This window comes from Rhamphochromis longiceps, linkage group LG20, assembly GCF_057381845.1.
Source record: "Rhamphochromis longiceps isolate RC_006_pf linkage group LG20, R_longiceps_female_GT1.1, whole genome shotgun sequence".
Classification (NCBI taxonomy): Eukaryota; Metazoa; Chordata; class Actinopteri; order Cichliformes; family Cichlidae; genus Rhamphochromis; species Rhamphochromis longiceps.
In genome coordinates, this window is record NC_140576.1 from 2,231,244 (window position 1) to 2,257,766 (window position 26,523).

Below are 26,523 nucleotides of genomic sequence, written 5' to 3' on the forward strand. Positions count from 1 at the left end.
TCTCACACTTTATTAAATCATTGTGAAGTTGTACCTCTAGGTGTCACATTTCCATTCTTTAATTTCAAATGAATAAGCCTACCCATCTCAAGTCATTATTTAATCAACCGTCACTAATGTGTGAGGATGAGCATATAGAAAACTAAACCGGCTCCTTTAAATTCCCCCCAAGCATGCCCAAACCCTTGCATGGGTTCCCATGGCAACACCTTCCAGGGTTCAGTATATGAGGCAATTTGATTGTTCCTTGTAAAATAGTGTATAATGTATGGGCCTTATTTTAATTCCAGTCTGGTGTTATTGATCTGTCTTTAATGATAATTAAAGCAATCATATAATTGATAGAATCTCATCTGTGTTTATCACCCTGCTCTGATTCTCTCTTTCTATTAATGAAATAAAGGTGTGGCATTAGTATCAACGTGGCCGGGTTTTAAAAAGAAAAGGTTTACTGTCAGAAGCCCTTTATAAAGAGGATTCCCGCTCTTGAGAGAGTGAGTGATCATATCAGCAGCAGTGATACAGTAAAGATAGGCAGTATAACCTTGACACAGACACGCGGGCAGACTTTTGGTCCTCTTAAAAAAACTCTTCTTAACAAGGCCTTTCCTTGCTTGGTTTAAAGATTGCACAGCATACTCTGACAAAGCTTTTGACTTGAGTTCAGTGACTGAATGTCCTTTCACAGGCCATTAGCGAGTGCTGGGTCACTTCTGCAAGTTCAAATTTCACACAGTTTCAGTATAATTTGAGCGCACTGGCTTGAGCAGCTTACTGACTGTAAAAGAATCGCTTTCATTTCCTCCAGCAGACCTCTAACATGAGCCACATTAACAGCTATGCAGGAGCTAAATGATATTTTCATTATGAATGGATTTTATGATTAATACTTGGGCATATTTTTTAAAACATGTTACCACAAATTTGCACAGCCAAATGTAATTTTATCTTATTTCATTTGAGCCAAAGCTTAATGGCACCAAATAATAATTGATATATCATGTAATGCATCTAAAAACTGAGATAATTTATTGTGCTGTTGCAGCCTTCTCGTACAGCTTTCATTAAAGAATTCATGGCTAGATATGCTTTAACTTTCTGATCACAGTGAGATGAAAGCAGAGGAAAAGAGTCGTTCTCTGATGATTTTTATGCTGCCACCTGCACTCCTTTAACTGCAGAGTGAACAAATCTTAGGAACAGACCTTTATCTGATGTCCTTGTTCAGCAGGAGGCTGTGATTTATTAGCCTCTGCACCCACAGCTCTCCATGACCCAACAGACCCTGCCCTTATCCTCCAAGCAGTAAACGCAGCTGCATGCAGCACACCCTACAGTCACAGTGCAAGAGCTCCCTCTACTGCTGCACCCCGGTAATGAATGATTATGTTCATTCAAAAGTGCAGTTTACTGTGTTTCATAAGTTTGACACTGGTATAAGCGAACTTACACATCACATCATTTTTAGCACAAAGAAATGGTAATAAAGAAAAGTCCAGGAATCTCTCAAAAGTAGTTTATTGTGCCTCTCACTGTTTATATGGCTTTTCTTTGTATGACAAGAGTTGACATAAACAGAGGAAGAACAACACCTTGGCCATGTTGAAAAAAAAAAAAACAATAACATAACACATAACATAATCTCAAAGTTTTGCCTGCATTACCGTCACTATCACCGTGACGGCGTAGCAGAGAGAGAAAGGATGAGGTCACACAAGAGTTTCTGTGTGACAGCACCATGCCAAGGACATCCACCCATGACTGAAAACTTTCTAAAGCATTCACACTCACGTGCACACGCACGCACACACACACACACACAATGAGGAGACCTGCCCATATTTAGAGGATGGGACCTCTCGCTGCTACAGAAACTATGTTCGTATTGCTTCAAAGAGGGAGAGAAAAACCTCTGTACTGTATATCAGCCGTGCTTTCCAAGCTGATCGCCCACTGTGACATTTTGGCAATAAAGAAATGATACATGAGAACACATAATCCTCCACTGTTCTTCTTCTTCAAAAAAAGTGAGAATATACACAAGAAGACAAGATGATATAATGGCTTTTTGGGATGAGGGGGCAGTTTCCTGCATGGATACCAGTGTGAACGCAGGTGGGACGGTGATTGTGATGAGGATGGTGATGGTGATGATGGTGGTCCCTCCTCGCTCTGTGGAGAGTCAGACTGGTATCCATGCTGTTTTTCAGACTTGTCATCTTCTATTTACACAAAGTGGGGCTGAGAATCGCATAGTCAAGAATGCACGCATAAATATTGCCTGTTTCTAGCATGCTGGGAAGCAGCTAGGGTTTGGTCCTTACTGAAAAGCCCTGAGTCTGATTCCAAAATGTCTTCCATAAAGATTCCTGCTTTGCATATGCCTTTAATGGTTGTGTTGATGCATATGATACTAGTATGTTTGGGTGTTTTTATCTGTGTTGAATGAGTGTGCTAATCTACTGATATCATCAGGGAGAGCTCTAAGATCCGTCATATTTAATATGTTGATGTTACCATCAGTTTTGACATGCTAACTGGGACATATGCTCACAGACAGCTGCTCTATACTTAATGGAAGAGATGTGCCTTGCTTAAACAGATGATCACAAAAGTGCTACATATATACGGTCAAGTCTGAATCTCCGATCCCGGCACTTTGTGCCAGGTTGGCACATCTGCTACCACTCAGCATAGAGCGAAAGGAGTGTGTATGTTTGTTCTGCGCTTTTGTGGATACACTGTCCAAGATAATTAGAGTGTGTTTTTAGTGCACATGTGAGTGAGCATTCTGCCATGAGGACCGCTGGATTGTATCTGGAGTCCCTGCCAGTAGTTAAACTCATGCTCCACAGATGACTGTTCCTAACTTTGGCACAAAGATACTTCCTGCACTGACAGCACATGCTGGCCGCAACAACAGCATAAAAGAATAATGCCAATTACCTGATAACAGAAACTGGTTAAGTCACTGCAACAAAAAAGAAAGTCCTGGGTTGATTATCATCCACAGGGAGCCAAAGTGCTCCAAGAAGCCCGAGCTAAGCATATGTAGCTGATAAGGAAGACCCAGCCAGTTCTGATTACCCTTCTTTCCCTCTGAATATCTTCTCAGGAAAGCTCTTCAAAGATAAAAACTTGTCTAAAGGATTCATATATAAAACCAGAATAACAAATAAAAAACAAAATATAATGGTATATAGATATGTAAGGACTTATTCATAAACTGAAAAAAGGAAAAAAAAGAATGAAAACAATATTTAAAAATAACAACAAAAGAGTTGCATACTCAATTTGGCTTTGCCCTGTACTCTTGCTCTAAATGTGCTTGTTGTAATCAATCAAAGTCAACTGCTTAGTTCTGGTGTCTAGTTTGGAGGCTCCCCTGTTTAGATATAAACAACAATAGTAAGGGGGGGGGGGGGGGGGGGGGGGGGGGGGGGGTAGGGGGGAGAAAACAACAAACATTTAGCTTTCTCAAAGAGGTTATGTTCTTTTTGTCACGTTAACTTCTCTCTTGGCCGTGCCAGGAGTTCATCTGGTTTACCGTCATCTCTCCCTTGACTTCTCATTTTTTCTGCATTTCACTTGTCATGGACCGTGTGGCCTGAGTTAGAAATGTTTATACGCTTAAGGCTCTGCTGTGCTCAGTGGAGGAGGACACAGTGATGTGCAGTCAGGAGAGAGAGAGGGAGAAGGGAAGGCCAGCATTTTCTTGAGGTGGAAGAGTGAATGAGGTTGTGCTATATATGTGTATGTTTACTTATATGCTTGTATGCGTGTGTGTGTGTGTGTGTGTGTGTGTGTGTGTGTGTGTGTGTGTGTGTGTGTGTGTGTGTGTGTGTGTGTGTGAAATGCTCTTTTCACTGCGCCCTCCGAGCAAGGCCTTTCCTCAACCCATCTATGGAAGTTAAAACACCCAGGGCTCCCCGTCACTGTCCGAGCCCCTGTCTCGATCTTCATCTCCCACATCGTCGTCGTCGTCTTCGTCCTCCTCTTCCGGTGATGGCTCGCTGCCGTTTTCGGTGGCCCAGCTGTCGTCCTCATCCTCAGCCTCCTGCTTTAGAACCAGGGCTGGAGGCGCGGGTGGTGGTGGGGGCGGTGGTGGAGGCGGCGGGCTCTCATTGCTCTCTGTTTGGTCGTCGAAGGCCTCCGGATTCTCGAGCATTTCCCTGATCAAAGGAGGCATCGGCCCTGGGATCTCCATCTTCAGAGTGATAGCTCTCTCTGCACCTGAAAATAGAAAGCAAGGCTCAAAATACATGGACACATCATAAAGAATAAAAGGAAGAGTGAAGCTGAACTAGTAGAGTGTCCTGTAAAAGATGTATTCTTCTGGCAAGGACCTTGGGAAAGTGTACAGAGTTCAATCTTAGAAAGCACTCTCTCCATTCTTACCCTTCGTACTGATGCCCCTGAGGTCAGTGATCTTCATCAGCATGCGTGGGAACATGTGGGGTTTGTTGGGGCGGCGACGACGGGCATAGATCTTCAAAGCCTCAAGCAGAGGCTCCTGTAGCTTATCCACTTTCTGGGGCTCTTCTAAATCCATGCGGTCTAGTGAAAAAAGCAGCAAACACATGTTCTCATTCTCTCTTTTTTTTTTAAATAAATGGCACAGTTTTAAATAATCTCTTACATACAAAAATCAATTATGTTTAACTTTTATTTTGTTAAAGTCCTTTCCACTTTATAACAGACCAATCAAGAGTAGGTGCATGCTGCAGTACCTCCACAGATGAGGCAGATGGCGCTGAGGAGACCGGTTTCTGTATCATCCATCTCCAGGGGTAGAAGTTGGCCTGCAAAGGCAAAAACCAGGTCTGTAAGCGGCCCAAAGCCCGCATTGTGCATCTGAGTCCGGTTCAGAGTCAGGCCATCTGAGAACGTCATAGTGTCCTGTTCTGGAGTGTAGCGTGTGCAGATTCTCAGCATCTGAAAAGCAAAACAAGGTGTAAAACTTTTTGAACGTTAAAAAATGTAAATAAAATGTAAAGTAGTGTAATATGACTTCTTACAACACTAAAAATATCTGCAGTAGCTAAAAATGGTAGCCAACTACTCCAGTCTGGTTGTGTATATATGATAGATTTTGCATTATCTGGCCAAACTTGAATGCACTGCCACTTCTTACCACCGGGTGGAAGCATACCCATATTTCAGCATAAGCTTTGACAGAATCATTTATTTACAAAAAGTGAGTGAAGAGGGCAGAAGGGAAAACAAAAGCTCCTCACCAGTATGTCCAGGCAGGCGGACTTAAGCAGAGTGATTTGGTCAGCGATGGTGAGGCTGGTGAAACCCGGCAGCCGCTTGGCAAATTCTACTATCTTGATGATGCATTTGGTGGAAAGCTCACTAAACTTGTCCCATAGCCCTAGATCAAGCTGGACTCGATGGTCCGAGCTGGAGTTCTGAACAAACAAAAACACCCACAGTTCAGCATGTCATACAAGAGGAGGTGTGCAACCACGTTTGTATCAAAGGCAAGATTCACCGAGCCTCACATTTACATTTTACATCAGTCAACTGTGGGGAAAGAATTCCATTTACATGTTGCATCAATCATTCCGAGGCCACACAGATGGCTTAATGGGGAACTGCATTAGTTAAGCCACCACAATGTTGGGAAAGTTACTGCGAATTTTCATAAGCATGCAATCTGGGAGCATTCACTGCTGACGTAGCTGAGAGACAGTTTCCAAATGCAGCAGTGAAAGATAGGGGTTTATGTGCACGACTTACGGTGGTGTATTTGCCCAGTTGGCAAAGTGATGGGAAAGTTTCTTGGTGAGCTTTGCTGACTTTATTGACTAGTTCCTCTAGCTCTCCACTTAGCTCATAGCTCTCCGGAAGAACAACCTCCTCCTTCACATCTTTCTTCTTCTTGTTTCTGTCATTGCGCACCGCTATGTAAAGGGGAGAAAACAAAATTAGTTCCACATACAATGTTAAAGCTCATACAGAAAGTTAATTTAATCTATCTGTAATGACATTTGAAAACAAACTCAGCATTCATGCTCAGTGTCTTTCACTGCTGCCAAGGAGATGTTACACGCTAGTGGAAACCAGAACCTTTCTGCTCTTAACAGCATTAACATATTTCCTTGAGGCCCGGCACGGACACTGGCTATCTCCTTCTTATCACCCGCTGGCTTCCTTGTCCATCTCTCTATCCACTTGACCGGTGCACATAAGCCAGTACGCTCTCTCCCTCTCTCTGCCTCTTCTCCCACCTCCTCCTCCTCCCATACTTTCCTTCCTCTCAGGATATCCAGTAATAGCAGAGGCACAATGTGATCCCGGTCTTAACACACATCCCACACAAACATTACACCCACATACATGTCCCCCGGGCTTCATGAAGGGCAAGAAACTGCCACTTACACGCAGCTGGCTACACAAAAGGTTGAAATAAAAAGGCCCCCCCCCAACAAGCTGGTGTTTCTGATTGCGCAAATGGCATGAATCCTGTTCTCAATACGTTGGTCAAAACTCCCAAATCTTGTTTTCTCCCGTGTTGTCTTTATGAATGAAAGCAGTGTCTGTGTGCTGGCCAGAGGGGCGAGGTTTTGTGGTGAAACAGGAAGTCAGATTCATTTTGTAAAGGGATTAGTCATATGATTGGTACAGTGCCCAGCCTCACCCTGATCACCACCCCTGGTGGGCTCATCATCTGCTTCTGTCTTTGCTGCCTAGTTTCTCAGTCTCTATGTGCAAGTGAGAGAGTGACCCTGTTTTCCAAACAGAGGGGGACTCACCTTCCTTGGACATGCCGACCTCGAAGCACTTCTGCAGCCTGCAGTACTGACAACGGTTGCGTGTGACCTTGTTGATCTGACAGTTTTTGTCTCGGTGGCAAGTGTACACCATGTTCTTCTGGATACTGCGACGGAAGAAACCCTGGAACATCAGGAAGCAAGACACAAAAGGGAAGAGGGCAAGGGAGAATGTGCAATACAGTTATCATTATAAAGGCTGTGACATATCGCTGTATCTCTTTCAGCCTGCCCTTTGTCCATCCCTCTTTTATCATGTGAATGCAAAATAGAGAATCGAAATTTTTTTCTATTTCAGAAAACCCAGTGTTCAAAAGATTGGTTCTTCTCACCTTGCAGCCTTCACATGAGCTGACCCCGTAGTGGTACCCGGAGGACTTGTCCTGGCACACAAAGCAGGGCTTGTAGACTCGAGGTGGGGGAGGTGGAGACGGAGAACTGGGTACCATCTCCTCTGAGCTGTTGCTCTGGGTCTCCACCGCTGTGAACATGGAAAGAAAAGACAGTGGAGCACATGATCAGTTACTAATCATTATCGTACAACTATTACTAACTCTGCAAAGGCCACATGTGGAGTTGTGAATACATGTAGCAGATGTGGATAGATAACCACACTAAGAAATGACACGGCAGATATGACTGAGGTTCCACCAACAGACACTGATTAACAGTCATGCTCGCTTGGTAAACATTTTGCCTGGACGTGGAGTGAGACACATTTAAGTCTCAAAAGATAAATAACATATGAACTATCAAGTGTTCCCATTTCCTGGTACCAATTATCACTAAGGAGCCAAACTCAGGGGCCCTTTGGGGATATCGCATAGAACATATTGTCATATTGTCTTCGCATATAACTCTTGTCTATGTAAAGACAATAAATAAGAGAAGAAGGGCTCTTTGACAGCTGTGAGAAAACTGCTTTTTACATCACTAAGATGTAACTGACAGTGTCTGACAGGTTCTTTGATAAGGGCAGGTAACAGAGCGAGCTAATGAGTTGAGAAAAGTCAAGAGTCAAAGCTGGCTTTTCCTCATTCCACACATTGACAACATCTCATGTGAACATCTTGCACGCACAGCACAGGCACATGACAAATGCACGGACACGCAAAGCTGGTGCAGAGCCCTGATTCTATGTCTCAAAAACTGAGGCACAGCTGTGACATCAGTGCTTACTCGAGTCACATACTTGATATGGTACATTACACTTCATTATATTCCAAAGTGGACCCCATATAGGCTCTTTTGGAAGGTTCAAGTGTGCAGGGTATGGATTCCATACTCCCCCTGAGAAATATAAGATGCTAACCACACATGCCACAAAACCACAAACACACACTTGCACACAAACAGTTTCACCCTTGGTCACCCTCTAACTTCAACCCCCTACTCTGCATCCCACCACCATCCCCTGACACACAAACCCTATTTTTTTCTTGTTTCCTGGCCCTAAATTCCTCAGTGCAGCCCTGCCAGGTTTTAACAGAGGACTAGGCTCGTAAGTTGGCTTATAAAGGCAGTCCCATGGCTGGACTGGAGGCCCCAGCCCGGCTGGCCTGCACTTTATTGGGACTCAGTCACCTTGGGCAGCTATTCACACCACCAGCTGTAGCTCACAGCCCGTAAAAAGAGAGCAAGAGAGAAAAAAAGCCAATCATAAAATAAAAAACAGGCAGGCTCTAAAATTCTAACTTTTACTGCCCCCACCTCTCCCCAGCACCTTCAATGGAAAGCACAGAGGACTTGCCTAAACTTAACCTACAACCCCCCCCCACCCCCCCACCCAACTTACTCCCCCCTCTCACACCCAAAGCAGAATCAAAAACCACCAGCATGGCTTTTTTTTACTAGAGAGAGGAGACTTCAAAAAGGAGAGAAAAAAAGAGGGCGTAAAAAGAGGAATTTGATATAAAACAGAGAAAGGGGAAGGGGAGGGGGAAGAAAGGGGAAGGGGAGGGGGGGGAGAGGGGGAGGACAAAGTTGCTCTTGAGGGCAAGTCTTGTTCAAGACCAAGTTGACGATTACTACTACTTCTGCTGTAGCTGCTCTGACTGGCCTGCAACTACCTCATTAATGATAGTAACAGAAATACATCAGACATTTTTTATTTGTTGCCTGCTGCCTAAACATCTGTTTTTCATATGCGACTCTTCAGAAATCCGCAGTCCTCCTTTGAAAACCTCATTTTGCTCAAGTCAAAGATGTTTTCCATTAGTTTTTAGACCAATCCCAAAGCCAAATGCACAAATCAATCTAAAATCCAAAGTTTACGCCCCCTGAATGTTTCTACAGCAAGTCTCATATCTCTTTGGCCAGAATGTAACAAAACGGCAGGGTCAGTGGGAGAACAGAAACCCTCTGAACGCACCATGAACCACTGTTTATGCAATAATAACAGCAGCAAATGAGGCTCCAAACCGAGCGCTGACAACCCCTTAGAAAAGGACAAACCATATGTGGCGTCAAGTAACGAACACTGACTGACACCGTCTAAATGGATAAAGAAAGCGGGCCAAACACAGAAAGTCCATCTTGGAGAAAACCCGGGCAGCGGTGACAGACAAAATACATCAGGCTCTGTCAACACGTTGAACCTGGTTCCTGCCAGAGAACATGACTCCTGAATCCACCTCCAAGACTTTGCCTCATTCAGCCTACTCCATTCAAATCCCCTGTACCACTTACCCCAGGGCGCCACAGTCAGAGGGCCCATTCAGAAAGCTACCCCGAGCCCCTTTTCTCAGTCTCTTCAACTCAGCTCATCACTGTTTAGAAAACAAAGCCCAGTGAAATGAGAGGCCCTCCTTATCAGCGCTTTGAGGCTTGGGGCACCATTTGCATGACAATCCGCTGTCTAAGGCCTGTGAGCTGATGACAGACAGATGAGAAGAGGAGTGGGGTAGGTGGTATGGGTGCTGCTGTTGGGGGAGGAGAAGAAGAAAAAGAAAGGCAAGAAGAAGGTATAGCTAAGTTATCAACAGTCACTGTTAGCTTCCTGCTAAGTATCAGTTTATTCTCGGATCCCGTGTTGCATTGCTGTGCACAAGTGGTCCCCCTGCCACTGAGCAAGTTGGTCCCATAAACACACTCAGTGGCTACAAACTACAAACACACAGCAACATTACACTAAAATACTTGAGCGTGATGGGATGAGCATTGCAGCATTCAGCACAGCCTCATTAAATGTGAAATATAACTGCACAAGACAGAAATAGCTGTGTAGCTGAAGGTGAATTCAACTAGGTCAATTACAGTGAATTCTAGGTCAAGTTAACCGAGCCAAGCAAACTCCCTTTAGTATCAAGAGATCCAACAGAAGAGAAAAGAAAGCCAGAACAAGGAGAAACACTAAAGAAATAATCAGAAGACTTCCTGGCAACACTGAGGCTGCCTGCTGTTCACTCAGCTGGAAAAAAGGAGTGTTTCTAATGTATGTGAGCAAACGCATGACTATGCAGCTCCTGTTTTGTGTTGCAACACACTCCTCTTAACTGAGCAGCATATGACATTCTGGCACTGTAACAAGTATTCTTTCACAATAGGCTTGCAGATTTTGAGTACGTGACCTGTTGGAGTGATTGAATCTTCAGTGCGACACTGCTCCAAAAGTTCCAGCCTTGGCATGTGAGAGCAAACGCTTAGACGTATTCTTTCTGGGCCCAGTGCACTCACAGTGCAATACATCTGTAGGATACGTGTAGGTGTTTATTTTTGTGCTTGTCCAGCATTCACGTGCAACTCCAGCCAGCGGCTCTGCTCTGTCTCTGTAGTGTATATTTCACTTGCAAATGCCCGGACTGTTTGTAACAGTGCACCACTGAATTCCAGTCCCCATTAAAACACCCCCTCCTCTATGTGTGCGACTCACTCTGTTGATGTTTTCCCTGTTAGTGCTAAACTGCATGCACGGGCATGCGTGGCCTTTGTTTCCACCTCTATTTTCACTAAAGATCCTGTAAAGTTGTACCTCTTGTCGAGACTTTGAGGCAGAGGGGGAGAGAGGGGCACACAGTAGGGTTCAATGTGAAAAGAGGGTTGGGGACTGGGCAGAGAGTAGTGGCAGAAGGACAGCAGATTGGGAGAGGATGGTGAACAGTGGGCTGGGAGAATTGCTGGCACACTAGGTGGGGCTTTCAAGGGTGCCTTTGGCCCTCTACACCATGGCAGAGGCTACAGCACCATAGGGTACGACTGACCGACCATCAGCACACGAATAGGTTTCTGTAAAGAAATGGGTTTCATGAAAGAGGAAAAGAAAGTAGTACCACACCCTTGTCAGTGGTGCCAGCACATAATACTCTCCTTCTCTGTTTTGTTTTGCCCATGTCTTCCTGCTATCACTCTTGAGGCTTCTGCTACAAGGTCCCACACAACAGACCTGCTTCCTTCCTCTTTTCAGTACCAGCGTTTCCGGAGGATCTTCGTCACTGGCTTTTGTAGCCACTTCTCAGTATCCCTTACTGCTACACCTCCATACATGTGCTCTCATTTCCCATTGCTATTCTGTTTCACCTATATATAACCCATATATATATACACAAGCACTCAAAATGGCACCGGCCTATAACCGAGAGAAACAAAGAAGTGGAGGAACAAAACCACTGAGAAAAATGGGAGGAATTCCTGACTGTGTTGACAGGGGAGGGGGGACTTTCATTAAAGGTGATGAGCAGTAGCAACGCCTTTCAACAGCTGTCAGAAAGCTCATCACCTGGTCTCCCACAGACTGACACACTAACACGCCTGTAAAGAGGCATCACTATATAGGAAAAGAAGACGGCCAATCAGGAGATGGCTCGGGTTTGAGATTTGAAAATAGATATTAAGAAACACATTCCTGAAGGGAATTAAACCCATTCTCTGGGAACCAGAAGAAAGCAATGAGACAAACATCGATAAACATTTGTGACGCATGCATGCGATCTGACGCCAGACCAGCATGTTGAGTAAAAACATTTTCCCATTTGCTCATGGCTTCTGTCAGTACTAATGACAAAACTGTGGACTTTTGAAGAATGACACAATGTGACATGGCACACAAGCTGCTGCCAAGGCACATTTTAATCTTTTTCTTTTTTACCCCTTTTTCCTTTAAAAATGAAAAAAGCAGGAAAGGCAGCAGGTGGGACAAGAATGTATCCCCGGGGCATGTTTTAAAAAGTGGAATTACCCTTGGAGTCTGGTGGTGTTCTCAAAACACCTGGTCTTCTTTACAGCACCTCATAAAGGGCCTTTTGATATTTTCTTGATGGAGTCAGCAAGCAAACATTTGGCAGCGTGCACCCCCCTTTTCCTGCACCACACAGCCCTGTCAACAAACACACAAGCTGCTTTCAAACAGCCAAACTCGTCTGCTGAGCCGCCTGTCCCCAATGAACCCAGCAAATAAAATTTCCTTCAAATGTCCTTGTACCAAACCAGTGCAAGACGGTATTAAGGAAAGGAAAAAATGAAGAAAATATAACGTCAATAAAAATATTTCAGACAGTCAGTGGCCTTTTATGACCAGCGCTGGAAAAACCAGACAGTCAAGTGCAGATCTGTGGAAAAAATGCACCTCCTCATCCCTGCCGTGAGCTCCAGCTGACTCTTCATCTGCCCACCACAGAGGAGCACAGCTCACCTCCAGTGACTGAGGAGTGAACCCAAACCTGGCAACCCAGCACAGTGCTGGGCCACTGATCATGTCAAGAAGACAGGACAGTTCACAGGCAGGCAAGGGAGCAGACAGAGAGCAGAAACAGGCGCGCAGGCGAGGTGAAGAGAGAGGAGAAAGCAGTCATCGAGGGAAACCCTGAGTCTTTGATCCTCGGGTTGTTTCTCGTCCTCCCAGACTTCCTCTCACCATCTGTAGCCCTGGCTCTCACCTGCCTGTCTTTGGCAAGGCCACTAGCGCTCGTTCAATTGCTATTGCTTCCTCCCCACAACAATAGAAACCTACAAAAGTAGAAGTAGCCCAGCCGTGGCTGCAGCCTTGCTCTGTCAGAGGAAGTGAGTGGAAAGGCGGATAATGTAAACAACAACAGTAGTATTCACTCCGGCACATTGGGGAAGCACCACACACCAAAGCATGCAAACGCAAACCTCCTATTGGAAGGAACAACACGCCCACGACTAGCAGCACACAGTTCATTTCCACTCAACATGTAAATGTCCACGCCAAAGAGTTTGCACACACTACACAAAGCGGTTTCTCTTGCCTTTTCACTTGGCGTTACATAGGATGCAGATCACTGTTAAAAAAAAAATGTTAAAAATCATGCACCCAGCTTTTTAACTGATTTCTGTTGTGAGTTTACTCTGCCAAATACACATTATCGCAGCATTTTCCTCTATACAGTCACTTGGAAGAAGTTAAGAAGGAAGAACTCAGAGAGACTAAGATCAAAACTGGCAGAGCAGTGACAAAATGACTGTGGCTTCCTGACTTCTGAGTGAGCAATCCATGCATAAGTAGTAACTCTTGAAGAATCAGCAGTCCCCTTCAACTGGCATAAAACCACAGATCCTGTAAGGTATTAAAGCCACTCTGAGAAACTTCTGCTTTGAGTGTCTCAGTGAAGCAATGATGCATATCAGAGTTTTTCACTTTTGCTTGGCAGCAAACCGCCAACAGGTTGCCCAACTCCGTTTGGGTGGAGGCACTCAGATGACTGATGTGACAGCCAGATTTTGAGCCACACAGTGATTCATTTCCTTCCATTACGGTCTCTAGAGGTGTCACAAAACAAAGTTCCACATAAGACTAATACATGAAGTATTAAAGGTACATTTTGACAATTACCACTGAATGAACACATCACTGGGAACGTAAGCAATACCCAGCCAGTCAGTTCCCTTAACAGCAGCTAACCTGAGTCGATCGAGCATTCCTAAACAGGCGAGAAATCATCCCAAACAGCCCCTAATTCATTTGCTGGATTGTTTCCTGTCAAACTGGCTGTCCGTCTGTCTGTTTGGTTTTGTCTCTAGTGTTTTATGGCAAATGGGAGATGTTCTTACCGTGAGGCAGAAGTTTATAAATCCAGGCGTGATAACAGGCTACTGCAAGTACCCATTCACTCACAGGTCAAGCTATGGTGGAGACATGGACATATTATCTGCTCCTGTGTAGCCACTGAAGAGCATGTGCTGCTTTTTTGTGCTTAAGAGTGTCTCTCACGTGTCTAGGTGAGAATGCACTTCTTGTGTCAGATTTAGAGCAAAACGTTGACTCTAGGGGCCCAGAGAAACAGTAAGTGTGTTAACATTACTTTAGTAACCTGGTAGTAGTTCTTTTTCTGGAGTAACCTGATTTTGAATGAAACCTTATTTTGCAGACTCTAGTTTACACTTAAATGGATTAACAGGATTAACAGGGATATTACAAGTGTGCGTGCCAAAGAGGGAACGGGGAACAGGAAACGCAGCACTGGAAAGGCAATACAGTGGGATGAAAGAAAAGATGAATGCTGAAACTGTTCTTTTATCCAAAGTATAAATATCCTAAATCTGCCTAAAAACAAAGCTACAATGAATAAGTCAGAGCAGCTAACAGGCAGATTATTCCTAATACTGAGAGACAAGAGGAGAAACTGTATAGTGTGACGGTATTAGTTAAAAAACACAACAGAGCAGAGAAATCTGATTACTGACCAGCTGTATGTAAAGTTCTGACAATGTGAACACATTCTCCTGTTTCCTGGTTTAACCTGATTTCTTCCAATAACCTGGTTTCATGTGCACTCGTAAACGCACACGCACTCAAACAGACATCTGTTAATTTCTCCACTGGCATTCATCTTCTTTCTGTAAAAAGTCCCAAACTGTCAGCTAGGCTCACAATTACAGGCATGCCAGCTTACACGCACACACACCTGTTCCTCCTTACAGCAAAATACACCCACAAGGAACACAAACAATACAAGCTAATGCAAGTGTACACAAATGAACTCATGCACCATTTCCAGAAGGATGGTCATGTCAGTTGCACATATGCGCACTGGCAGAATTTGACTAATGTCAAAGGGAAAAACAACACCAATTTGCCTCCCTCCCTCCCCTCGGTCCTCCCCTCCTTCCACCCACTCCAGGCCAAGTCCTCATCCATCTCTCTCCACCCCTGAGCCCAGATAATAGCTGTACTACACCAGCCGCTCACCACTCCCTGCCAAACGCTGTCGGCTGCGTAAACACAACCCATTCACACATACACAGGAGGAGGACAGTTGGACTCGTCTGGGTTTCTAGACCCGACTTGGCTATACGAGGGCTCCACTTCTTCTAACGCCGAGCCCGTAGCAACACTCGAGCCAAGCCGTCAGTCAATAACACGCTGGTAACAGAACTGCTCGTTCCACAGCCAGCTCACACACAGCTCTGAGCTTACATGCACACTCTTCTATGCTATAAACAAACATGCTTGTGCAGTGGTACATCACATGCTCACCAGTGAAATAAACTCTTTCAGGTGCATGCACTAATACAGCACACACACGCACGTAAGTATGCATAGTTTGCCAAATGTCCACGCCTTTGTGCAACGGAAAATGTGCCTGGCAGGCAAAGAGCTGTTCTCAGTAAACAGCTACAATAGCAGCAGCCAGACACGGGTGTTAGGGTGGGCAGCCACAATACCTCTGGGACCAGCAAACTATTGTGAAAGAACTCACAAAAGTCCAGATTTTATACTGATCTGGAGCTCACGCAAACTGCTAGCCCAGTTGCCTCATAACAGTCACGTTTATCGTGCTGCGATCCACAAATCGTCAGCTCGTCACGAGTCCACGTAAAATTTCAGAGTACTCGCTCTTGTGAAATACTGTTTAAACACGACGGACAGGAAAACAAAAACAGCCCTTTCAAGGACTCACATTCGGTTGACGAGTTTTATTTACAGCGGTGCGACTGACGCTGCTGAGGGGCTATAAACTGCTGTTAGAGCGGAGCCAGATTCCAGCACAGGCCTGAGGAATCCAGCTTGGCACACTGTCCGTCTCTGCTTTTGACACAGCAGTCTGGGTGCCCAACAGCAGCCAAGTGGACACGTAAACTTGAACATACATTGATCAGAGGAGTCCGCATACAGGCACCACACACACAAGCATAGGTTAACACTCTCTGATTTATGCATAAGTCAAACCAAGCACAGGAGGGGGCTCTGTGGAAAAAACTTGAAGCAACTGCTAGGATTGAATCTGTTTATTTATAGACAGCGCTGCCTATTAATGGGCTCAGCTATTACTGCAGGGCTGACAGAGATCTGTGAACAAGGTGGTGTGATACTGCAGCCCAGCAGGTCTGACACCAAAAATGGCTTCACCCTATTAAAATGATTTCCACAGCGTAATATAACATGTAACATAAACTGTTGTAAGGTTAGAATGAACCAACAGGCCTGCGATTTTATTTAATAACCATCTTGGCTCTGATGCTATGTATTATTTATTACAAAACAAGGACTACTGCAGCTGCTTGAGCTACTGTATTATATCACGCAGGACACTGTATTCCTCAACACATTAATAAATAATTTAGAGTGCACTTTAAATGAGGTACTTTTTATAATTAAAGCTTGCGATCAAAAACCAAAAACAGACTTTTCTTTGATGCCAGTTTTTTTTTTCACATTTCTAGCTTAATGGTTTTTTTTGTTTAAAAAGTTAATTTAGTTGCAGCCTGCTTAACGTTTGTTCGCTCCTTCATATCAATTACAACTCATTGACCCTGGACTGGCTTATTCCTTTAAAGTTGAGCACATTGTTTTGACATTATCTTGAGAAAATCAGCGATATAAACACGTGACGTTAGTGACAATGATTAGAAGTGTAAGTACTCTCCCTCTTTCTCTCCAACACACAAACACACACATCACCCACTAACCAACATACCACCATCTATTTCCAGCCCTGCCCCCTCAGGCATTCTAATCTTTTAATTGAATCTTTTGTAATTATAATGAAATAACTGCAGACTTCTATCAGGGAGAAAATGATCGGGCCAGAATGTGCCAGCGGTCACAGGAAGCTCTTATTTCTCTACCGCTGCTGCCGAGATCTATACCCCCCATTTCAATTAGCCCCTCAATTCACATTTGAACAGCACATTAAGGGAAAACAAAGAAGCGTGTGCGCCCGTGTGTGTGTGTGTGTGTGTGAAGACACACATAGTGACAAATTGCTCAAGCAATCTGTTACTGTCATGTCCAGCTCTTATATATACCGTTTGTTAGACTTACAATCCAAAGTGTGCTCAAAAACATCGAGCTAAGAGTGTACTTTGGTGAGAAAAAACACTTTCCCTTCTTTTGACCCTGGAGAACTGCTAAACGTAATTGCCTCATTCTTCTAAGCAAATGAACATTGACAGAGAGGGGATTTGTCGGCATAGGCTGTCTCGAATGGCTTCCCTGGCAGTTGACTAATTCAGTTCTCATTGACGTACGACTAAATCAGTGTCCATTATCCTTATGTGTAGGCCAGCTCAGATGTAGTACCAGCTCTGTGGCATAAGGCACTTAAGAGCATTACACAAGCCAAGCTGGTTGAAAGAGTCTCCTTTTCAGCAAGCTGACGAGCTTACCACACATGCAGTAGATCTGACATTGGCCAGGCTGTAGCCTCTGCCTAACCTCTGACATTAAGGTCTCCCACTCCTGAACAAAAAAACAAGAAAACTGACCACACACTTTTAAGTCCTCTGATTGTCCCTGGCTAATGGCCAACAGCAGAGACACTTATCACCGCTGAAGATTTACTGCAAAGAGAGGAGGTTATACTCATTTTGTGAAAGATTTAGGGCAGACAAATATTTTCTCTGCACATTCTCCACACAGGTTATCAGAGAAAAACTGTTTTTGCATTTCTGCTAAACCTTGTTTTTTTTTATCCTCACATTGTAGAGAGCATTGCTAAAGAGTTGAATTCTTTTTACAAATGGAAAAAAAAAAACCTGTGTGACAACAGTATATTATTGTATTAATCCAGGGCCAGGTGACTTGCTTTACAAACACAGTGGCTATTTTGGTGTGCAGTGTGCGTGCTTGTGTGACTGTGGCATTAAGAGCCAGACAGGTCCCTCTGTTGTGCAGCTGGGCTGGCTTAATGAGATATCAGACTCAAACATCAATTCATCAGCTTCATTGATGAGGACAATGGGAGGCAACTGCTTCAGTAAAGAGGGGCATTATGGCTCCTTGTGCAGGGATAGGACAGCTTTGTTTACAAAGGTTATTGGGCACACTGGGTTTGAAACAGTACACCACACCAGCCACTTTGCTCTGCTCTGCTAACTTAGATCTCTCACCCTCAGGGCAGCGTCCCTGGACTTTTTTTTCCCCTTTCCTTTTTTTAACTTTGATTGTGTGGAACAAAGACCTGAAAGAAAAATATACTTCTGGAATCTGAGGCCTAATTTTTAAATGTGTGCATGTGTGTGAATGGGTTAAAAGGAAAGGACCATAGAGGCCTGATTGATTAAATAAACAAATCTCATCTTGTTATCATCAGGGCTCCCCTAGCTAAGCAGAGCAGGCTGGCGTGGCTGGAGTCCCCTCTGGCCTCAGCCTCCACTGACAGGGCATCTGTCTTCATTAAAGCTCAGCCAGTGTGCATGACGGCCACTGAAATGCTGGTGTCTTCACGATTAATGAAGACAGATGACTCCCCCCCAAGGAAGTAAAAAGGCACAAAAAAGAAGGGAGGACGAACAAACGGAAGAGCATGAAAAAAAATTGAAAACACTTTCAAGCAGCTCTGAAAAATCGAGAGCAAAGTTAAGCTGCTTATCTGATCGCTCCGGCTCCTCTTATATTCTTGATTGTTTTTCCACTGTCATATCTGGCTTGGCTCCCTCCACACTTCTCCCACCATACCATGCATACACACCCCACACCCCCACTCCTTTCCACTCTCACACACTCTCTCACAGCAGTAGCAGCCCCCTGGAAGTAGATGAAAATGGACCCCAGTTGTTGTTAGAGTCAGAGCCTTGTCTGAAGTCAGCGGCAGAAGAAGGGAGGGGGGGGGGGGGGGGGGGGGGGGGGAATGAAGTGGATAGATGCAACGAGCAAAAGAGAGAAGAGAACGTTGGCCAGAATATATCTCTGCTTTCTTGAGATTTGTATGTATTATTATTTATTCATACATTTATCTGCTAAATAATTAATCCGCTTACTAATTCATGGCTGTTTGGCTCTGGAGGAATATCATTATCCATCTAGTATCCAGCAGCATAAACAAACCTCTGACCTATGAAGACTGCAGCAGGCCCAGCAAAACTTATTATTAACTAACTGTATTATTAAAAACAGGCAACATTTGTCATTAACTTTTCATGTGAAATTCATCAGACACCTCACTTCTAGTGTTAAACTCATGCTGTGAATAGACAATAAACCAGATAGAGTACATCTGACACGTCACTGTCATCTCTTCCTGTCACTCACCAAAACCTTTTCCTTTTCTAGTATGCAGCACCTGGCAAGGTCAAACCCCAGGTGGCAAACATTGTTACTGAAACTTGACTCTGTGGGCTCAAACTCACAAACTCACCACACAGACGAATACACACAAGCACATTTTTTAAAAACCCAACACACAGTGCATATAATATCATAGCAGAGAATTTTTTTCAGATGGCTGAGCAGCTCAAACTGGCTGTGGGCTAGGAGAGGAGAGGAGAGGAGAGGAGGAGAGAAGAGGAGAGGAGAGGAGAGGAGAGGAGAGGAGAGGAGGAGAGAAGAGGAGAGGAGAGGAGAGGAGAGGAGAGGAGAGGAGAGGAGAGGAGGAGAGGAGAGGAGAGGAGGAGAGGAGAGGATTGTCTCTGTCTTTTCCTGTGTTGCTCTGTAGCCCCTGACAGCAGCCCCCTTGGCCGAGCCCTGAGGGGTAAACAAGCCAGCAATGAGAAAATGAAGGAAGGAGTGACCGAAAGAAAAGGAGAGTGAGAAGAGAGGGGGAAACATGATTGTGTCATAGAAGAATCCAAACAGGATGCCACTTACATTGAACACTGGCAGTGCTCGTCCAAGCAAAGGGGTCCAACCCGGCAAAAAAGGGGTTCGCTTTCCGCAGCATGCATGCACCACGGCTGGTGACATCATAGAGCTGACGGGGGCCCATTCCCAGAGCCTCCATACAGTCGAACATGGTACCCCCCACCCTCGGCAAAAATCAGTGAGAGCCCTCAGTCCTGCCTGTGTCCTACCCTGCTTCCACTGCTCACGTCACTCACTGAAGCAGTGACAAGAGCTCACAGCAGCAACAGCTATCTAGATTCACTACCTTCCTCTCCCTCCCTTCACTTATCTCGCGCTGTCACTCTCTCTCTGCTGTCTTTTCCTTTCGATGCTGGAGTTTTCCTTTTTCCCTCTCAGCTGGAATGCAGATATGGTTCCTGACTGGCTGAGCTGAGCGTGACTCTGACTCTCTCCTCTCCCCCCTGCCCCTGGGTGAGCTGCTCCCAGTCTGCTGTAACAGACCTAAATAACAGCCTCTCGCAGCTCTCGCTGAGCCCCAGACACGGCGGAGTGAACCAACTGCTTTGGCATGACGCTGCAAGAGGGGGTGGAGAGAAAGACAGAGAATGCCAGAGAGGGAGGGACAGAGAGAGAGGAACCCAGGAGGAGGGGAGGTGTAAGGGGCCGTCCAGCAGAGTCTGCACTGGAGTAAGAACTGATCTGGCTGGAGCACAAAACTTTATTCCCCATTCTTCTTGTGCTTTTTTTTGTTTGTTTGTTTGTTTTTTTGAACACACGATTTTTTGTTTTTCATATTTCAGCCCTAAATGCAAACAGTGCCCCCACCTACCCCAACCCCACCGTCTTCCATTCAGATCTGGTCCCTGTCTTTCTTTACATTGCACCTCCCCCAGTTCCCTGCAGTAAATAAGACCCCCTTTCCCCCTCCCTCCCTTCACTGAGCCCCCGTCTCTAATCATAACCATATTAAAGTCCAGCCACTGGCCCGGGCGTGTATGTGTGTGTCAAAAAGAGAGCCAGAGAGAGAAAGAGAAAGAACATTGTGCTGTGGCTGAACCCAGAAACCAGATGCCAGGGTAAATCCCTCCCTCTCCTCTGTCTGTTTGAGGGAACAGAGGATGGGCAGTTCTTTCTGTCGCTCCCTCTGGAAGTGCTTTAACAGTGATGAATGAGGGCTGCCTTGCTCAATCCCCGCAGTGCATTTACACAGACAAATATCTCCAATATACAAACACACCATGTGCTGGACACACTTCTCACAGGTTTACTTGACCTTGCTTGTGATTTATATCTCGACGTAGAAATAGCAAAAGACGTCCAAGGAAGCAGCGTCGATCAGGTTGTTAAAGCAATGATTTTAATGCAGTAAAAAAGCCTCGTGGCAGCTGAATATTTTAGTGGTTGTGGATTCACAGTTAAAACGTATACCCTACACATTTAACCTTCATTATAACAATGGTTTTTCTGTGCACTGATTAAAAAAAACAATTCAGCTTAAAAAATTGCAGTGCCCTGAGAGTGGCAGTGAATCAAAGGAAATCAATGGGCAGTGTGAGGTCAATGAAAAAGCCTGACACTGGTCCTAACTGTTGCTCAGCAGAGGGATGGACTCTGGCTGGGCTAAAGCAAACAGCGTGATACAATGGGAGATATATGATAATAGAATAGCTTCAGTCTGTGAGCTCCTCACATTCATCTCCCCCTGTCAAAGCAGTACAAGTGGTACAGCCCAGCAGGCAAAAAAGACACCATTTCCTGTCAATCTGTGCTGCTGGCTACGCTCTCCATAAACACACAGCGTCCTCCCTCCTCCCTCCTCCTCCTCTGTCTAACACTTCACTCTTTTTCCTGTCTCATGAAAGAAACCATGCTTTCACATTTCTGGCTATTTTGAATGATTTTCATTACTATGTTTATTGGTTTAAAAGCTATTCCTCCAATGGAGACTTCAGGTTTATTTTCTTAAGCTGGCACACACGCACACACACAGACACACACACACACACACACACACAGACACACACACACACCTGTGAGTTGAGATTCACACACTCAATCTCGCAAACTGACGCACGTTTAATAGCTCTTTTTATTTCATTAAATAGTAAACAACATCAGTAGTTTTTATGTGCTTCTTCATACAGCTGTCAGGTCATACAGTGAAAGCTTTATGATGGCAAGAATACAACACGGGGACAACAAACTGGCATCTATCAGAGATGCCAATGCTTAGCTGAAGTTTGTTGTTAAAAAAAGGGGGGGGGGGGGCACTTTTCTTCTCTCTAGCTTTCCACCCATTTTCACAATAATTCAAAAAATGTCTTGGTCTGGATACATTTCAGATTAAATCATCACAGCCTAGAGTCACATTTTTATGATCCACAAGCATTCTTCTCACACTCGTCTTTCGTCTCCTTCCTGTTTTCTTTTCCTCGCTGCTAGTTTCATACAGCATCCTGGAAACTAAGAACTGGCTAATCCCCCGGTGCTCAAATGTTCTATGTAACATCAGCGCGGTTTGCCAGGGCTGCTCTGTGGGCTGACAAGCTGCAAAAAAATCTATTTCAAATATCATGTGTTCACACTCTTTTGTTTTTAGAGATTTACGAACCCTATCCGGTTCCACTGGTTTTGACATTTCTTTTTACTGTGTTTGAGACTATAATTCAGACCACCAACTCCAGGTTCTCCAGTTATTGGCAAACTACACTGTGAGCTGTGAGCCTTCCAGGGCTTCAGAGGGTTTGCCGAGTGAGTTTAGACATCTAATCTACACATACTCCATACTGCTGCTGACCCAGGCTGGTCCCTGCCTCCCCTTCTCTCCCCTCCCTCCTTCCCTTCCTTCCCCAGCCAGAGAGGCTGAACTCTGGAAGAAACCCCCACTGGGCCACTAACTTTCCCCCAAACTTATCCTGCCCTCCCTTCTTCTCTCCCTCACTCACTGGCTCACAAGTCTCTCCATAATACCCCCCCCCCCCCCCCCCCCACCCCATTTCTCCAAATACTCTCCCCATTTCATCAAGTTCCCTATGGCCACTTTTTCCTGACTGCGTGATTTGTTTTAGTTGACAAAGTTTCTGCTTTTGTTTCAGGTTTTGGAAATGGTTCATTTTCAGTGGCTGCCAACTCACTGGCCACTCCATGTTGACGTCTGCTTTCAATCATGTTTCATTTAAGCGATTAGAACAAATCTGAGCATACGTTTAAAATGTTGAAATAGGTTTTGTTTTTTTAATTACGATTTTATGTGCGTGTCTCACGATTTTATCCAGTCAGCTGGATCTGGTCTGCTTACTGCTCCACGTGTGCTGGAACCCAGTCAGGCTTTACAACTGTCTGACACTCTGATGCCAATTACAGATAAGACGTATACAACACATTGTTGCCACTTCCTCTGTATACAGTCATTCAGGTTCTAGCCAAGCAGTCAACAACGCAATCGTGTGTGAGGTAATAAAGACAGAGGCCTTTGCACTAAACGCAACAGAGTCATTTTGAAAGGAATGTAAAGCTTTTCCATTTCTGATGTGGGCATGTGTGCAGCGTGCGGACATGCTGAAACAGATTGCTGGTGATGATAGAGACACTGAACACCAGCCCAGGAAGCCTTCCCACCACAGCCAGATTCAGGTTACGCAGAACACGCACACTTAAAAGTGCACACATCCCATTAAGGGTTGTTCAGTAAGCAGAGCAGAGCTTCTTTTTTAAACTAAAAAAGTAACATCAGGCAAAAAAGAAGAGCAATCCTTGTGTTGTTGTCCATTTCATCCATCAATTGCTCCACCAGTCAAAGATCTGACACATGCTAAGGTCTTACACTCGTGGCCATCTTTCTTTTTCACATTTTCTCCCTCCTTCTTTCTCTCGCTCTTTCTGCACTGTCATGATGTTCTGCTACCCATGTTTTCTTGTGAGAAAAAGTGAGATTCGGCCAAAAATGCAAACCCCCGTCTTGTTTTCATGGGCACGTCCTGGACCTGTGTGCCCTCCCACGTCTTCAGAGAAGCCAGCCTTCCTCTCTCGCCATTGCGCAATTTTCATCCTGCACGTGCCCACAAAGACTGTCTGAAAACAGCACCCTCCCACTTTTGATAGTAGCATGTTTATCTTCATCTGTCATCATGTCAGAGCTGTAGTACACTTTGTGGTCCCTCTGTTATCGGCAACCTTTGCTGGCTTTTCAGATGCACACACACACATTTAAGTCCTGCAAAGTTGCAGAAAGTTTCCAGCACTTAGGGCAATCTGGCTCCCACTTGCAGTGTGGGATAATGAGAGGAAATCCAAGGTAAAGGCAGAGGAGAAAAGAGGGAACCGAGCGAGAGAACTCTGAAGTGCATAAGCCAGCGGGGTTTAGGTGGATATCATCATGGAGCAGCAGATATTCTACTTACTATCATTTTTTACGGTGTTGTTGCAGACCTATGCTCCACCAGGAGTCTACAGGAAAACTGATCGTTTTTTACACAAAAAAATCAGCACTACAGAATCAGGGCTAGCGTTAGTGAAAAAATAATAAGTGCAACTGATTGCCAAAAAGGAGTGGAGCACCTGTCATTTGAGGCCTGTGATCGCCTAGGGAGATAAAAGCAGGGATGTCACACAATGCAGAGTTGTTTATTACAGCCAATAGACTCCAGTCTCACTGACAGATGAAGGACAAAGCCAAACAGCGCTGCACATGCTGTCATCACACACAAGTATAGTCCAAAATGGTCCAGTGCTTGCATTGCTAATTTGCTATGAAGATCATGGTCACAGGAGCAGAGATGCCAGCGAGCAAACAGCTATATGAGAGCTTTTTTTGTTTAGGTGTTGACACTCACGGCATTTAGTACCAGAGTCAGAAAGAAGAAGAGCTAATAATGACTTAGTGTGATGATCAAGCACAAGAAAAATTATTTTTGTTATTATTAGTAGTAGTAGCAGAAATTTAACATTATTAGTTTTTCCTTTCCACTGTTGCAAAGTACTTACTCGTCATCTGATTGTTCCGATTTTCACTCTATTACTGTCGAGGTTTTACCAAACAATATAAAGTACATCTTTCACAATTCAGAAGCTGCAGCCAAACTAAGATTATTGTCTTTGGCAAATGAGTGTAGTTCAGTATATCCATCCACCTGCTCACTTTCAATGACCTAAATGATCTGGTATTTGCTTCTTGCATGGTTTTCATTTGGTGTTTGAAGAAACACAATTTATGGGAATTTGTCTGGATCCACTCAAAGGAAAGATCACGGCAAATGAATACAAACTTGAGTTTGTATCCACGAAGAAACATTTCAATGCCGATGAGAATGGATTCTTCCAGAGCGACAATGGTCAAGCAGAGGGGGTGGGAGTGGGGAGCCACAGAAAGGCTTCATGTGGATGAAAATGATGTGAATCATATGCTGTAGTCTTCAACCCAATATAACATCTAACTTGTGACCAAGCTGATAAAACACCACAATCAAATCATGTGTGTATGTTTAAGAGAGAATGTTTTTTTAGAAGAAAGGTTAGTCATCCTTCCTGTAGAATACAAGCAAAAGCATTATAGTGATATGTTGTGACCTAAGCTGTTGAGCCTTACTAATGAGGAAATTTTGTGTTGTGTTTTTCCCTTTAAACCGACACCCAACATAGCAAAAAATGTAATGTCAATTATTTATAGCTGTTCAAACAATGAGAAACACAGATGAGCGTTTGGTTTTCCTGTGTGTGTAGGGAAATATGTACCTACAAGGAAGTATTGGGTTGCGGGGCTGCAATCATCATTTTCATATCCATACATAGATCACTTCATCTTTTTCTCTGCCCCTTGCTTTCATCAGATATGTAGTATGCCCACATTAGCATACACATGTGCACAGAGGCAAATCCTACTAATCCTACTCTACACCACCAAGGCTAGGTAGGCTTAAACCCAGCACTTCAACCTTATGAAAATAAATGGAGATTCAATGTGCCGTTTGTGCTCTGCTTCACCTCCAGTGGAGAAAGCTTCACTCTGCTAGCTGACATCGTTCCCTTGTCCCTCGCCTCCATTTAAAGGTTTGCTTTGACGTTCCCTGCCGTACCACATTTCCCACCAAAATGGCTCCTTTACGCAACTCCCTTAGCTCCCTAAGCCAACATGACCTCCTTATGTTGTTTCTGTGTGTGTGTGTGTGTGTGTGTGTGTGTGTGTGTGTGTGTGTGTGTGTGTGTGTGTGTGTGTGTGTGTAAGTATGCAAAGAGTGTTTTTAATTATGTCACTCTGCGTGTTTTTTTTTTTTGTTTTTTTTGTTTTGCTGGAACATTTTGGCCTTTTTCACAATCTGCCGAACTAGATGTTTTGTGTTGAACTGCATATGTATGTGTGTGTGTGTGTGTGTGTGTGTGTGTGTGTGTGTGTGTGTGTGTGTGTGTGTGTGTGTGTGTGTGTGTGTGCAACCGCAGATCCATGCATATGTTCCACACTGCTTGTATGCTAATGCTGGTGCACGAGTCCATCATGTCTAACAGACACTTTAAATGAACTGCTATTGCCCTTCTCTCCACCAGAGGCACAAAAGAGCAAAGTGAGCCAGCTTTTACACAGGTTTCAACACGCTATTCATTCCATTCTATTATTACAGTGCTTTTGATTTCATCCCACTGTGATGCAGCTCACAGCTGGGCCTCTCATGGGTTTTCTGTATTCATCACTCAGCATAACCCTACAAATTATGGTATGAATGGAAAGTTTGAGCCCAGCAGAGGACTTTAGATTTTTCGGCCAGGCCATGTGGGCTGAAGGAAATGACCTACTAG

At 44.5% G+C, this 26,523-nt stretch overlaps 1 protein-coding gene across 1 annotated transcript in view; it reads right to left on the reverse strand.

Annotated features, from left to right (window-relative positions):
* Positions 1 to 3,758: 3,758 nt before the first annotated feature.
* The window catches only part of rarga (retinoic acid receptor gamma a), a 39,330-nt gene continuing 16,565 nt past the window's right edge, over positions 3,759 to 26,523 (reverse strand). Inside the window, 8 exon segments of the mRNA XM_085393847.1 lie at positions 3,759 to 3,919; positions 3,922 to 4,233; positions 4,399 to 4,557; positions 4,731 to 4,935; positions 5,238 to 5,414; positions 5,746 to 5,909; positions 6,762 to 6,903; positions 7,112 to 7,260. Coding sequence (XP_085249973.1) covers positions 3,864 to 3,919; positions 3,922 to 4,233; positions 4,399 to 4,557; positions 4,731 to 4,935; positions 5,238 to 5,414; positions 5,746 to 5,909; positions 6,762 to 6,903; positions 7,112 to 7,260 — 1,364 coding nt within the window. The 3' untranslated portion in view covers positions 3,759 to 3,863.